Source organism: Cyanistes caeruleus, chromosome 19, assembly GCF_971803275.1.
Source record: "Cyanistes caeruleus chromosome 19, bCyaCae1.hap1.1, whole genome shotgun sequence".
In the NCBI taxonomy this organism is placed as follows: domain Eukaryota; kingdom Metazoa; phylum Chordata; class Aves; order Passeriformes; family Paridae; genus Cyanistes; species Cyanistes caeruleus.
This window is the reverse complement of record NC_141719.1, coordinates 11207826-11223650: the sequence shown is the minus strand read 5'-3', so window position 1 is coordinate 11223650 and position 15825 is coordinate 11207826. Positions and strand designations below refer to the sequence as shown.

The window sequence follows — 15825 nt, the reverse complement described above, 5'->3', positions numbered from 1 at the left end:
GCAGCTCTGGCACTGCCCCAGATCCCCACAGCAGGGCTGTCCCAGCACACCCCCAGTGCCTGTGGCACTGCCCCGAGCCCAGCACAGCCCCGAGGCACTGCCTTACCGGTACCGTCTGTGTCCCTGCTATGGACTGTGTGCTGGCGTCGGTGCCTGGCTGCTCCGAGTGGCTCTGTGCTGGTGTGTAGAGGGTCATGGCGTGCTCTGGTACCGTGCTCTGCCCCGAGTAGTCCTGCGTGGGGTGGGGGTGCGGCGGCGCGTACTCTGCGGGGATCCCGTTCTGGGGGGGCGGGGGGTACTGGGCTGGGGGGTAGGGCTGAGCCATCGCGTCCGGCGGAGCCGTGGCGTCCTGGTTACCCTGCCGAGACAGCGGCACCATCCCCCTTAGCTGCTGGCACATCTGGGCTGCCACTTGCCCCAGGATGGGGTTCTGATCTCCACAGCCAGCCCCAGCCCCACCCATCCCACTACACCCCAGCCCTTGGTGTCTCTCTCAAACCCTGGGCTGTCTCTGTGCTCTGGTGGCTTTGGGGTCACGTTGCCAGCAGCTGAGCCCCATCCTCTCCTGCTCCTATGCCCTGCCTGCCTTCTGTGCTGGGATGGGGTAGGAGGACGGAGGTCTCCATGTAGGGTTTAACTCCTGAAGGTGGCACATGCCTCTCCTTGGGAAGGGAGAGCTGGTCAAGCCCCGTTTTGGAGCCCAGCACAGGGTAAAGCAGAGCCCGGCCAGCAGCATCACACTGGGAGCTGCACAGCACCGGCACTGGCTGGGCAGAGAGGGGCGTCAGGGAGGGATGCTGATGGCCCCTTGGCAAACACCAGACAGGGATCAATTAACTGCTAAATATTTGATTAGGCCCTTCTCTCTAACGCAGCTGACTTGGCTGCCTTGGTCAAACGGGGTGAGCTGCACCCACGCCGAGGGCCAAGGGCTGCTGGGGTTCGTGAGGGGCTGGTGTGGGGCTCGCAGGCTGCGCCTGGTCTGCACACCCACCCAGCTCCCGTCCATCTTCCGAGCCCAGCACCCAGCCACGGTCCCGCTCGCACATCTGCGCTGCAGCTGCGGCCCCAGGGCCGGTCCCGCAGCCCCCCGGGTGCTTTACAGCGTGCCGCAGCATCCTCCGGCCCCTGAAATCCATCCGTGGCTCGGCCCGCAGAGACAAGCGCACCAATTGCGTGTGTCGCCGATTTGTGCTGGGGAGGGAAGGTGGGGGCGGCAGCCGCCATCCCCGGCCCGCGGGGCTGTCGCGCCTGGGAGGGTGGCAGCAGAGCCGCAGCGGGGACACGGCGGGGATCGCCCCGCTGCAGATCTGCAAGTCACCGGCAGCAGCGGCAGCGCCTGCCCGAGCTGACTCAGCGCCAGCCCCACGCACCTGCCCGTGTGGGCCGGGGCTGGCTCGCTGCAGGAGCCGAGCCCATCGGCGGCCCTGCCCCGGGAGCTGCCCCCAGCGCTCTGCCCGCTCCGCAGCTGCCAATTCCAGCCGGGCCACAGGGCTCCATCCCGCGCCCGCCCGGCTCTCGGCGCCCAGGCACACACCGACAGCCGCCGTGGCCACTCTCCCACCGTGCCTGCCTGCATCCCCCCCTGCCTGCACGTGTTCAGCCAGGAGCAGCCCTCATCCCTCCTGCCTGCCCCGCACTGGACAGCGACATCCCTGCTGTCACTGCAGCCAGCATCAGCCACCAACACGCAGGGACCAGGACGTCAGCGGGCAGACGGAATGCAGGGACTGTCCCCACCTGCCCAGGTCTTGGGTCCCCCCAGGGCTGTCCCAACAGCCACGTTTGTATCAGTTGTTAATTAGGGCTGTCGCAGTGCCTGTCAGGCCGGGTATTATTCCGTTCAGGGACCATTAAGTTCCCCCGGTTGCTGCTCATGGTGCTGGAGCTGCAGGTGCTGCAGAGACACAGACCCACGGCTTCCAGCACCTCCTGTCCGCTCCCCGTGCCCGGCCACCCCCTCTGGGGACAGAGCTGCTCGAGTGGGGTCCCACGGGGAAGGGAACACTGACAGGTTTGGCTGCGTGGTGCCCGTTGACACCACTCTACCCTGTTCCACACCACTGGAACAGCCCCATCCCCAGGCAGCCCCAAGCAGTGAGGGACCCTCTGTTCCTCCCTGGAAGTGGCTGGAGCCCTTTCTGGGTGTTCCCCTGTACTGAGCACCCAGGGGGTCCCTGGGGACCCACCTCTGCAGCCCACGAGAAGCACCCTGGGTGCTCCCAGCTTGGGGTGTCTGGCCACGCAGGGAGCCCGTGGCACAGTGCTGGCCTTTGGGTGCCAGGGACAGGGGCTCTGCCAGACATCCTTGCTCTGCCAGCACCCATCCTCCTGGGGCGCGGGGATGCTCCCACACGGTGCTTTCGACACTTGCTGTAAAATAAATTGTGATGCTAATAGCCCTTGGCCTCGTTTACGATGAGACAGGTCAGTTCAGTGCCTGAGCCTGGAGCAAAGCTGGCAGCACAGGGGGCACGAGCAGTACCCTGGCAGCTCTGCTGCCCACCTGCCCGGGCAGGTACCAGCAGGACTGCGGCACAGCCCTGTGCCGAAACAGCACTGCCCCAGGGATGGCAGCGGAGAGGCTGGCACAGGCCGCCCAAGCTGCCCTGCCTGGCTTCCCTTGTGCAGCGTCCCCCATACGGTGTCCCCTGCCCAGTGTCCCCTGCCCAGTGTCCTCTGCCCAGTGTCCCCTGCCCAGTGTCCCCTGCCCGGTGTCCCCTGCCCAGTGTCCCCTGCCCAGTGTCCCCTGCCAGGTGTCCCCTGTGCAGTGTCCTGCGCCCTGCCCACGGCTCCGTCTCGCACCACCAGCCCTGCGCAGTGCCTGCCGCAGCAGGCAAGGGGTAGGTATCATCTTTAGCTGATTAAATGTCCCTCATTAACGAGTTTCTTTAATTAATGAAGTTTTTTTTGTTTGCTCCACTTGCTTTCTCCCCCCACACTCTGCCTCCTCAGCACAATCCAGGCCATTTCCTTTCAAGTCATTTAGCGCGTGGGGCCAGTTCCTGCCGACACCGCATTTTGGTGATTGTGCCTGTCAGCTCGGGGCTGACGACGCCGTTTCCCACATTTGCTCCTTTTGAAGAAAACAATGTGCCAGGAGCCCCCGGATGCAGAGGACAGGTCAGAGCAATCAGCCGAGTGCAGAGCCCTGCAGGAAGGATGAGGCAGCTGCCAGCCACGAGCGCTTGCAATGGGCCACCAACCCTCGGTGTGCCAGCACAGAGTGACAGTGGCACACAGGAGTGCCTGGGGCTCGGGGCTGTCACCAGCACCCGTCCCCTGCTGCCACCGCAGCCACCACGGACGTGCCAGTTTCCTCCAAGCCTCGTGCCCATCCTGCTGCCTTGGCCTGACCCCAGTTCCATCTCCAGCCCAGGACAACTCTGCCCGCAGCTGTGCCCTACCTGCGCCACGGAGTGCTGATGGTGCAGGGGTGGCACAGCACAACACTGGCACTGCAAGGTCACGGCATGGCACTGCCTGGGCACAGCATGGCACTGCCAGGTCACAGCATGGCACTGCCAGGTCACGGCATGGCACTGCCAGGTCACGGCATGGCACTGCCAGGTCACAGCATGGCACTGCCTGGGCACGGCATGGCACTGCCTGGGCACGGCATGGCACTGCCTGGGCACGGCATGGCACTGCCAGGTCACAGCATGGCACTGCCAGGTCACGGCATGGCACTGCCAGGTCACAGCATGGCACTGCTTGCTCATGTCACCATGAGGTCACAGTGCATGAACAGCTTGGGGGAGGCACATGGGGAGTGCCAGAGCAATTGGAGAGGGAAGACAGTGCTGTCACTACACACCTCGCCACCCTGACAGCGGTCCCCGCTGCCTGTCCTGCTCCTCCCACTGGGAACCAGACACCTGCTGTGGGGGGAAAGAGGGGCCCAGGGCACCACAGCATCCGCAGAGCCCCCCAGGTGCTCCTGCAAGCTGGGAGCAGGAAGCATACCCTGCAGGCAGGGCAGGGCAGGGCTGGCAGAAAACACTTTGCTGTGACCTGGAATGGCTCCTGCCTGCTAATGCCAGGGCACACCCTTGCCACATCGAGAGGGAGCCTGAGGTCACAGGGCAGGGCGCTCAGCAATTCCAAACGTCTCCTGTGGGGGCCCCGCAGTGCCCACCCGCAGGAAAGGAGCGAGCGGGACCACCTGCCCTGATGCCCGCTGCCCTGCAGCACGGGCTGGCACCGTGCTGAGCGGCAGAGACACATTCAGTGCCCCAGTGGAGACAGAAGGGTCCTGGCATGGCCCAAGGTAGCCCCCAGGCGTCCTGGGCCCTTGCAGGCGTCACCGTGGCCAGCACGACTCATCTGCGTGACAGAGGCAGCGCTCCCCCTCCCATCCGGCCGCTCGCTCGTGCTAATGACTGTCAACACGGAACACAGGCCACGAAGGGGAAGAAAATTACTCCCTGAAAAGGAATTGACTGATCCCTGTCATTTCTCACAAAACCACTGACCTGTAAATATTTCATTACCCCAAAAGCTGTGCCACCCATACCAAGCAGTGCCCAGCGCTGTGCAGGCAGCTCCTGGCTGCGGGGCAGGGGGGTCGGGGTGCCCCAGGAGGGACGAGCCCTGCCCGCCGGGGGGATGTCAGGAGGTGTGCTGGGTGGCTTACCCCCAAAGTGGGGACACGGTGATCCCACCGAGAGCCGGGGGACACGATGGGGATGGGCCCTCTGGAGGAAGCAGGGAAGGAGCGAGGCGCTGCAGGGACCAGAGGCAGCAGCTGCTGCACTGAATGTCTTCATCACCGAAGCGAGGGGAGGGGTGAGAGGTTGGGAATGGCATCTGCCGGGGATGCTGCGGTGGGCAAGGAGTGCTCCAGTGAGCAGGAAGGACCTGAGGGGGAGGAAGAGCAGCGGGGGAAAGCAGAGCAGCCTGTTGGCATGGGAAACACCGTTTTTCGGGGCTGCCACACACCGGCCCGGCACTCTGCATCCCCCGACGCTGCTCCTGCCCTCGGCCCCCGCGGGCTCCAGCTAACAGAGCCGGGGACGCTGCCGCTGCTGCCGCTGCCATGGCAGCCTGGGGAGCACCGCTGGAGCGCTGGCAGCCGCAGGACTTCCAGGAGCGGGGATGGGACAAGGCGCTGGCCCCGGCACACAGCAGCACCTGCGTCCCTGTCACCTCGGCACGGGGCAGAAGGGAGCACGGTCCGGCCCCGGCTCCTGGCTCTGCCAGCTGGAAACTTCGGAGCGGAGGCTTCATGAAATATTCATGAAGTAAATGGTGCAATTTCATCTGCATCCAGCCAACTTCATGTATATTTCAGAGTATTATGAAATGATAATGTTGTGTAACCAAGGCGAGACGGGGGTGCTTGGGGGGGCTCCCGGCCACCCCCGCCCGCTCGGCCGGCAGCTCCCAGCTCGCCGTGTCCCGGTGCCACTGCACCGGGAGGGACCGAGGGCCGTGTCACCGCCGGGGACACGGCAGGAGCAGGCAGGGCGGCGGGAGGAACAGAGCTCCGGGATGCACGGCCCTCTGGCTCCCCCCGAACACAGCCCGACATCGCCAGCGGGGCAGGGCACACCTGTAGGAGTCCTCGGTGGCACCCCGGCACAGCTCTGCCTCCAGGCACACCGGAGCGAGTCAGACCTGCTGTTGGCACAGTTGGCTGGGATTCCCAGCACTGTTTGGTCCCCAGTGGCCACCAAAAGGCTGTGACGGGTGGCACACAAGGTACCAGCCAGGCTGCAGAGCCCAGGGACAGGCTGGAGACAGCCTGAGTCCTCATCAGCATCCTCCTGAGCTCTGCAGGCACCCGAGTGTCAGATGCAGATGCCCATAGATCCATGGCTCAGAGGTGACCAGTCTGCTGGGCCTGGGGGCAAACGGGCTCTAGAATCCTCACGTGGAGCTGCCAGAGCCCAGCTGCACGCACACAGCTCCAGACACCGTGAGCAGTGGGATCAGTGGCCATGTCCACTGACCTCACACTTCCCACAAGCCCACACCAGCTCCACTGCCATCCCCACATTTGGCCTTGCAGCTCACAGGGCTCCAGGAACCCAGCTGAACCCTGGTCCTGCAGCTGCAGAGCCCACCCCCAGCCCCTGTCACTGTCACAGCACTGTCACCATGCTGGGGCTCTGGCACAGCTGCATGTGGCACTTGCTCGCCCAGGCGGTGTGGGCACTCGTGGCACCACGGGCCCATGTGTGTGCCCGGACAGTGCTTGCACACAGCCCTCTCTAATAGGCAGCCAGGAGCATAATTTTTCCTCTAATTACATATTCAGCACTTCTGAGAAAATGAGATTTTGGTAATTCAATTGGACTGAGAAGCAGCACTATAATAAAATGAAATTTGTAACAATCGTGCAGTTAAATTAGTTAAATGGAGAGGAAGGAGCTGTGGAAAATTGACCCCTCGATCTCCTAAAGACTAATCAGACATTTGAACCGGGTTGTGCTAACAAAGCCCCCAGGCACAGAGTGAGGGGAAACCAGAGATGCCACGAGGGAAGAGCTGGAAAACAGCCGGGCACTGGGTGGTGTCACAGAGGGGAGGTCCCTGCTCCGGTCCTGGGGTGGGATGGCATGGCTTTGGCAGGGAGTGTGCTGGCTGTGATGCTGGAGCCATGCCCTCTGTGGCACTGGGCACTGCCAGGGCCTGGCCACCGGGGACCCTGGGGACATGGGGACACACGCCTGGTCACACTTGACCAGCCCTGGGTGGGGACAGCCACGGCAGGACACCCGGACAGGGGTGGCACACAGCGCCAGGCTGGTGCGGAGAGAGGCATCCCATGAGCTGGAGGGGTCTGCGGCAGGTACAACGTAATTAGCCTCAGTATTTATCTTGTTGTTCGTCTTTTCTATTTTTTCTTGTAAAAGAAAAGGAGAAAAAGACGAGTTTCTCATTTGCAAGTTAATTAGTCTAATTACCTCTAATTAAGGGCTCCCCACACAATGCAGATCACAAATAAGCTGCCACTGTCGCCTGCTCCCACTCTTCTCTCCCCAGTTTTGATTTTCCACGGGAGCTGTTTGAAGGCTGTGGTGAGGAGCCGGGTGTGGATCCTGGCCGGGCACAGCAGGGCTCGTATGGAACTTGGGAACTGCCCCCAACCCCTGGCAGGCAGTGCCCACAGCGCTGTGGTGGCCACCACAAACTCTTCAGCTGCTGGGATGCTCCAGGGAGTGAAGGGACACACCTGCTCCCTCCTGGCCCCTGGAATGCCAAGGGGGGTGGTGCAGGTTAAAGCACTGCTGGGTTTGTCTGTGGGCAGTGCAGGGTGAAGCCTGCAGCTCCCAGCCCGCAGCTCCGTGGCACCAGCATGTCACTGGGTCAGTAGCCATGGCATGGCCAGGACCACACAGCCCCTGCCCACACGCTGCTAGGCTCACACCAGCACTGCAAGATCCAGATCCTCCAAAGGACATTTAGTTCTCCTGTGCCCAGGCACCCTTCCCAACACTGGCACAGCTCCCCACACCTTCCCAGCACCCAGCCCCACACCTGCCTACAAAAACCAGCTGCACCAGTGACACTAACACCCGTCCTGGAGGAGCTACAGTGCCCCTGGTTGCTCCCTGGAAGCCCACTACTGCAGACACAGTGCCCCCACACAGGAGCCCCCATCCCTGCAGCAAGTGACCCTGAAGCTCCTGGAGGTGCCTGGGGTGCCCAGCTGCAGTGCCCAGCACCCTGCCCAGCCCCGGCTGCAGACCGTGGAGCTGGCCTGGCCTGGGGGCTGCACAGGAAAACCACGTTCCAAAAGCATTTTCTGGATGCTGGTCCCGGAGTGGGGGCAGCCCCTGGGCCAGGGGTGGTGGAGCTGGTGGAGGTGGCCTGCACCCGCTCTCCTAATTAGCCTTTCTTTGTTACACCCTCCCCCCCAGCAGCATGTGATGCTTTAAAGAATGACAGATACTAAATCTAATTTAATCTACTCATTCACCCATCACTATAGCATAAAAATAGGAATATACCTATAAAAAGAGCATTGCCAGGCAGTGTGGGCCAAAATCACAGCTATTGTGGGAAAAGCAGCTTTGCAAAGCTAAAATTAATGTCAGTGTTTTCAATGTAAAAGAACCCGAAGCAGAAGACATGTTTTTGGGGGCTTGAAGGCCTGTCCTCACGGAGCGGGGCAGCTGCCACAGCACGGCCGGAGCCGGGAGCTGCCGTGCCAGATCTCGCATCCGTGCGACGCACGAGCAGGGGGAGAAACCCGGTTTGAAACGAACCCGCTGCTGCAACACGCGACAACACCGCTCGGAATAGACCTGCTCCCTAAAAATATAACATGCTAAACTTGGCAGCAGCCCTTTTGGAAAGGAATTTTCCAAGCAGGATTTGCAGAGGCTGTTTCCCGGCGGGCCAGGCGCTGCTCAGCCGAGTCTCCTGTGCCATGGTGTGACTGTGAGCACCGGGGATGTTCCCGGCGAGGAGCAGCTCGGGGGCAGCGCTGCAGTGGGCTTCAGCACACCTGCACATCGGCCTGTGCTGGGCTCAGACCCGCACGGGGCTGGGGCTGCACCCGGGCCTGCCGGGGTAGAGCACTGATGCTGAGCCTCAGAGCCCAGGTCTGCTCTGGGTCAGCAGCGAGCCCTGTCCTGCAGCCATCACCTGCTCACTCACAACAGCAGAGACGTGTTCCAAGCAGTGACCGATTCCTCTGTTAACAAAACGAAGCCACCAAAGTGTCCTTCCACATCCAGACCCTCACCGAGCAAGAGCCAAATGTCCCTGTGCAGAAGGATGCGGTTCCCTCCGGCCCAGGCTGCTCTGCTGCAGACGTGCACCCACCCTCCTGTGGCCCCTGCCCTCCACAGGTCCTGCTCTTGGAGCACGGCAGTGCCAGGGGCAGTTCCTGGACATGTGGCTGCACAACCCAGAACGCCACAGACCACGGCTCCTGCGGCTGGGCCAGGGTGGCCACAGGGCGGGAGTGGAGCAGAGGGAGCTGAGAGGCCCCCACAGCACCTGGAAGAGCCACTGGCACTGCTGAGCCCTCCCCGGTGCTGGAAGAACCAAACTTTTGCTGAGAGCTTCATTACTTGATCATTCCCTCAAATCCCAACACAGCTGAAAACGCTGGGGCTGGGAGCTAAGAAACATCAGCAGCATCCTCGGGAACCGGTCCAGCCCCAGGCTCCTGGTAGGAACAGCACTGTCTGGAGGGGATGAGGGCAGGTACTGCGTGCAGACCCTGGCAGGCCCCAGCTCTGGCCAGCCCAGCAGACTCAGCCCTGGTCACTGGCTCAGGCACTATCATGGAACACCTCCTCACAAACCCATAAAGGATTTGGGCTCAAAACCCAGTTCCCCCAGACTCCATGGTGCTACCAACTCAGGGAGAGTCAGCTGAACCCTCAGGTGTCCCTGCCACACAGAGGTGAGCCAGGCCAGCTGGCCACAGCCAGCTCCGGGGTGGGCTCGTGCCCACAGGCAGAAGTAGCATGGCTCCCTGTGTGCTCCTAAGGTGCAGGTGGCACAAGTGGACACATCTAAAATCCAGAGCAAATTCAGAGCTAAAGCAGGTGCCAGGCACACCCGTTGAGGGGCCCATCAGCAGCGCGTGCCCCTGCCCCACGTGGTGGCCACCAGTGACATCCCTGATGCTCTGTTGTGACGTGCATGGGGAACACCCATCCCCAAGTGCTGGGTGCAGAACCTCAGCACAGGATAAAGCCCAGGAAGAGGATGGAGATTTTCACCTCCATCGTGCTCATCAGCCGGGTGAAAATCCAACTCCAAATCCTGTAATAAAACCCTCCTCCTGGCTTGCAAGTCCAGAGTTGCTGCCAAGGAGCAGGAGGCTTCTGGGAGAGCAGGGAGGAAGAGATGCGGAACACAACGGTCAAATCAAACCAGGCAGGGTGATGGGGGAGCTGGGAGTTGCCAGGTGCAGAGCTGCACACCCAGGAAAGTTGCTGCTTCCCAGGGACCCGCAGCTCTGCTCTGCCCAGCCCTGCGGGCACTGGGAGCACCGGTCTGGCCACGCTGTCACCCCCGTGGCTGCCAGACCCAGGCCAATCCACACCAGAGCGCTCCGCAGGGCAAGAGAGCGGCACAGCTGAGCCCCTGGTGTGGCCAGGGACAGGGGGATCCCAGCTGGAGAGGGACATCTCCCATGCTGCAAGAGAGCCTCTGGGCCCTGCACTGGCTGCCAGAGCAAAGCATCCATGTGCTCCCTTCATAGGGACAGAAACCATCTCCTGGACGGGCGGGGGTTCAGGGACAGGCTCATGTCACATGTGCAGCAGCCACAGGGACCTCAGAGCAGCTTTGGGAAGGCAGGAGGGAATCCAGCGCAGCCCTGGCCGTCCCTGGGCTCTGCCCGCAGGAGGGTGCAATAAATCACGCGCCCGCCTCGGCAGCCCTGCCGCAGCCCCCGTGCCCACGATTGTGTAACCGGCACCGGCTCCCCCAGCCCCCCGCCGCTGCGGGAGGGTCACCTGGGCCTCGCCATCCCCACCACCACCGGCCACGACCCCGCTCGGACACGGCCACGGACCCCCCGAGGGAGCAAACGCTGCTCAGCCTTTCACACAGGAGGGTTGGCACCTGTGGGCCTGTCCTCGCCGCTGGCTGAACCGCGCCGGCCACGCCAAGCGCGGGGAGGATGCCATGAATTTTTAAACTCCTGAAAGCACAAATGGAGTGGTTTGCCTGGCTGGGAGACAGGATTTCCGATGCAGCACAGAGGCATTTGAAGAAGACGCTGCCTCCCCAAGCTGCGCTTCCCCTGGGATGATGGGCCCGGAAACTCGGCGCTCAGGGTCCGGCACAGGACTCAGGGCAGCCCAGTGGGAACCTCGGCCCAGGTGCAGGACCAAACTGACGGCCCCAGCACCCTCCGTCCGGGCTGCTCAAGCTTGGCACCCGCCTGGGGCCACGTCCCCCCAGTCCCTCTGCAGCACCTTCCCGTGCCAGCGGGACAGAGCCACGCACACCTGACCGGCTCTGGACACGCGCCCTGAGAGCGCACGCACCAGCTCATCACCTTCCCTTCTCTCTGGAGGCTGCTCAGGCCACGCAGGAGCCTCGTTCCTTCATCCGAGCATCCATCATCGCCAAGCGGCAGCAGCACCGAGGCGGGGAAGCGCTGGAGCCGCGCCGGCGGCTCTGCCTGCCGCACTGCCCGCGCCTCTGCCCTGGCCGTGCTCCCGCCACCACGGGGGAACCAGAGACACCCGAAAGCTGCGGCCGGGGACCCGAGCCGGGCACAGCTCCGGCTGCCGTGGGGCTGGAGGCCGGCGGGAAGCTGTCAGGCTCTTACCCTCTGCCGAGAGGGAACCAGCCAGAAACACGTGCGAACCGGAAAGCAAAAAAATCCCCCGGAGAGGGTGGCTTACCTGTTGGAGGTAGAGGAAGGCTGGAGGACAGGGGAGAGAGTGAGGAAGCATGCCTGAGTTGGAGACAAGGAGGCAGCCCGAGTTAGCCATGGAGCACAGCATGTGTCGACAGGTAGCCGTGGAGCTGTTCGCGGGTCCGTCCTCTTCCGCACACTGCTATCCACCGCTATCCTCGTCTTCCCGGCTGGCCCCTCGGGCTCTCCCCTCCTCGCCGGCCCTCCCGACCCCTCGGCGCTACTTAGGAGGGTTCATCTGCGGCAGGCCGGCCGCGCCGCCGCCGGAGCAGCGCTTGGCTCTTCACTTCGGGGCCATTAGCCACTGGCACTGAGCGCACGGTCTGCAAAGGGTGTGCGTGAGCCAGAGCGGAGCGGGAGAGAAAGGAAGGGGAGGAGGAAGGAGAGAGGGCTCGGGAGCGAAATAAAAGGGGTGGGAGTTGGAGGAGGAGGGGGAGTCCCCTGTGCATTCAGACATCAAACAGAGCTCTGTATAAAATGAAGAGAATCCGTAATGACATGAGAACAGCTGATCCCGCACTTAACCCCTCCACCGCCGCCGCTTTGCAGATGGCTTCCCCGCCGCCCTCGCCACCCCGGCCACACGCTGGGGAAGCAGCCGGGCAGGATGGGGCCGGGCGGGCAGAGCCGTCTCCCTCCCCGGGGAGGAAGGGTCTTACCGGGAGTGGGGCTGGTGCAGCGCGGGTGCCGCGGAAGCCGAGCCGCGGAGGGGCCGCCCGGGACTCCCCCATGCACACCCCGCCGCACACGTGCGCTCCGCCACGCTCCCGCTGCGAGCCGCCGTGCCCGGCTCCTCCCGCCCGGAGCCTCCGGGCCCCGCTGCGGTCCCTGCCGGCCCGGCCCTGCCCGCACGGCCCGGGCAGCACCGCCCGAGCCCGCCCGCCTGCGGGGACCCCCGCACCTCGGGGGGACATGAGGGGCCCTGCCCAGTGGCACTGGCTTCCCTGCGCTCCCCGGAGCGATGGGGACCCTCTGCCCCAAGAACCACCCGCTGGCTGGCAGAGCTCGAGAGGGGTTTTGGGGTTTCCAAGGGGCCTGCGGTGCTGCCAGCAGCCCTGACGCATCCACACCACACTCGCCGCTGTCACAGCTGCCATGGCAATAGCCTACGTGAGGTGCCCGCCGGGGACAGCCGGCGTGGGCGCACGCCCGTGTTCGCTCGGGTCCCCGTCCCACCGGGCACCTCCGCCCTCCAGGGCCCGCGGCACCGCCACCGGCTCTTCCCTGCTGCCCCACATCCCGGCGCAGCACCGTGCCCAGCCCCGGAGCCGTGGCAGTGCCGAGGCTGCCGGGATGGCATTGTGCTGGGGCATGTAGGAAACGAAACCTGGGCTCGGCTCAGTTTCCATCTTGGCCAAACGCGATGCACAAAGGCAGGGCCGTGCCAGCAGCTGCTGATGCTCCGTCTCTGCCGGAGCCTCCAGCACACGACCAGCCGTTTGGAGCTGGGATTTTCCACAGTATCCCCAGGCAGAGTGACATGCTGCAGTGTCCTGGTACACTCGCAGCACTTAGCACTTCTGCTGCAGACACTCCAGAGCAGCAGTGTGTGGCGTGGCTGGCCCAGAGCCACGGGGAAAACCTGCTGCAAACAGCTCTGGAAGCTCCGGAAGGCGATTTGTGGGGCCAAGGGGGTGCCAGCCCCTCCCGGGGGTCCCGAGTCCTACGCTCCAAAGGGACTTCAAGGAGCCACGTTAGGAAGGGGATGCCAGCCTGGGGGAGGCTGTGGGTGGTGTCACCACCACCACCTCGTGGTGCCAGGCACCAAAAAGGTCCAGCAGTGACATCTGCTGCCAACAGCATCCCCAGGCACTGCTCCCTGTGGGTGCCCCACCACAGCCGCTGCCCCTCCAGCTCCAAGGACCAAGACAGACGCAGCGGTCCCTTCGGCACGGCGTGGTGCTCAGACCCCACACTCATGCTGGTCTCCAGCCTCCCTTCCCAGGGAGTGCCATGCCCTCCTGTGCTCTCCAGCACCTGGGGAAGGATGTGGGACAGCCCTGAAAGGCACAAGTGCATCCTCCCACAGCCCTTCGTGCAGTTCGGGGGAGAGGGGCTCCCCCAGGAACCTCCACACATCCCCTGGTGCAGGGCGAGGGGAACACCTTGTGCAAGCCAACAGGCCCTGGGCTGCTCTGGCGCCACTGCAGCTCCTGGAGGTGACAATGGCAGGGCACTGCCTGGCACACTGGCCATGCGGTGCCCAACCAAGCAGCCCACGTGAGGCAGGAACTGGCTCCAGGATGAGGTAATGTGCGCATCCTCCCCCGCGCCGGCTCCGGCCACGGTGACTCAAAGGCATTCCTGGCCGGTGGCAGCGCCACAAGCGCTGGCACTGCCCTGAGCCAGCAGCGAAATGGGCACAGCTCTGGGAGCTGAGGAGAGCTGGAGTCTCCTCTGTCCCTTCTCCTGCCATCACCGGCGCGTGCCTGGCTGCAGAGCTGTCCCTCTGTCCCGGGGAACACTGGCCAGGCAGGGCGACACCGAGCCCCCACTCAGCTCCAGTGGGGAGCACCTTGCTGGCCACCAGTGGCTGCCTGCCCTCACCCTGCTGCTCCCAGCGACACGGTGCCACAGTCCCGGCCAAAGGCACCGCTGGTGGCACCGGGGCCGTGCCCAGCCCCGCAGAGCCGCAGCCCTGGAGGAGCACCTCCCAAACTGAAGCCTCCTGGAATGAAAGTTTATTTATCTGTTTAATTAAGATGTGTTCACCAGGCGCACAGACCCCATTCCATCTGTCTCACTTACAGCCGTGTCCCAGTAAAATTAAACCTAATAAATATCAGCAGAGGGAAAGCAAAGGGCACGTGTGAGATATACGATCAAAGGCTGAAGTTGCACAGGGCTGCAGTTCTCAGCACATCTCTCTCTGCCCTTCGGGGCTGGGCTGGCGCTGCGCTCCCCCGCTCAGGATGGGGCTGCCTTTCCTTCAAATCAGCACAATTCCCAGTTTTTTATTTATTTTAAATGAACCCTTCAGGCCTCCTTGGTTTTGTTTTCTGGAAGAGGGAGAACAACATGGCATCAGGACTGGAGCAGCCTTGGCCACAAGGGACAGAGCCTGCACTGGGAGCACTGGTGGGCATGTACCCCCAAACCACTGAGGGAAGTTGCCAGGGACAGCACAGCACATCTGGCTGCTCCAGGGAAGTTGCCAGGGACAGCACAGCACATCTGGCTGCTCCAGGCACCGGGATGTACCTGCTGCACACTCGAGAGCTGCTGGGAGGTGCCCAAGGCAGCCGGTGTGGTGCTGTCCTCTCCTTGGGAAATGCCAGAAAAGCTCAGGCCTTCTCCAAGGGACACTCCACCATCTGGAAACTTTATCCATGAGGAAGGAGGAGCAGAGGTCTGCCTGGAGCCCCGTGTCCCCAGCCCCGCCGAGCAGGCGGTGTCACACGGGCCGGCAGCGCAGCACGGCTGCGGCACATCCCTGCCCAGGGCCCTGAGCACCCGTCAGAGCTGCTGCCAGCCCAGAGTCACCCCAGCTCCGTGGCCACGCTCTGACCCACGGGATGCAATGGGAAATCCCTTCCTGGGACCCCCGTGTACCCTCTCCCAGCAGGGAGGGATGACGCAGTGCCCATGGAGCTGCTGTGGGGGCACAGTGCATGGCCACGGGGGGCTGGGTGTCCCAGGGACTGCGTGTCCGGTGTTTAACAGGGCCCTGTGGTCCCTGCAGCACTCTCTCACAGGGCAAAGCTGGATGCTGATGCTCGTGAGAGCTGCCAAGGGGGGCTGCAGATCAGGCAAGACACGGCCTCTGCCACGAGGGGGGCAGGACTGGTGAGATCAGCTGCTCCAGCCTCCCTGGGCTCATCCTGTGAGTGCAGTGCTGGCAGCCCACCAGCACCCAGGGACAGCGGGACCAACCGAATCCTCTCCTCCCACCCACTCCAAAATGCCCCCAAGCAGTGGCATTCATTAATTAAAAGCTCATTAGTAGTTATTCAAAGACATCAAGCAATTAGATGAAGGCATTGACAGATCTGAGCTGCTGTGTGACAAGGAACATCTCATGGCAAGAAATGACTGCACCAAGGAAGGTCCCACATCCCCAGTACCCTGGCCACAGGGATGGCCCCAGCTTGGGGCACAGAACAGGACAGTGAGAAGGGACTGACGAGCCTCCTTGGCACCCTGTTAAACCTCTCCATCTTCCCCTGCTCCTTCCTCCTCCAGCAGCTCTCAGAGGTCACTGGAGACACTGCCTGCTCTGAATTCCCAAAGATGGAGCACCCAGGAATGACCTCACCAGGTGAGGAGGGGACTGTGACCAAACCACAGCCAGTACCCGAGACAGCAGCTGTGGCAGTAAGAGCAGGAATGGAGGGAAAGCACATGGAAGTTTAATGGGATCCAGGGAAAAAAACACCTCATTGAGATATTCCTGACCCACTGCGAGGGGAGCAGATGGGGCCTGGGGATCTGTCAGCCTCTGGCCAGAGCTGCCAGCACTGTGCAGAACAGGAGAGTGGCTG

General features: G+C 63.1%; 1 protein-coding gene across 14 annotated transcripts in view; it reads right to left on the bottom strand.

Moving 5' to 3' along the window:
* RBFOX3 (RNA binding fox-1 homolog 3) overlaps positions 1-15825 on the bottom strand; it is a 133693-nt gene that overhangs the window by 8818 nt on the left and 109050 nt on the right. For 6 of the 14 annotated variants that reach the window (XM_086857028.1, XM_086857032.1, XM_086857027.1 and 3 more), the window contains exons 4-5: positions 11331-11667; positions 107-358 (exon numbers count right to left, since the gene is read on the bottom strand). In XM_086857028.1, the coding sequence (XP_086713154.1) occupies positions 107-358; positions 11331-11432 (354 nt within the window). In that variant the 5' untranslated portion in view covers positions 11433-11667. Of the gene's footprint in view, positions 1-106; positions 359-11330; positions 11813-15825 lie in introns of all 14 variants that reach the window. The other 8 variants (XM_086857038.1, XM_086857037.1, XM_086857036.1 and 5 more) reach the window with 4 other exon arrangements.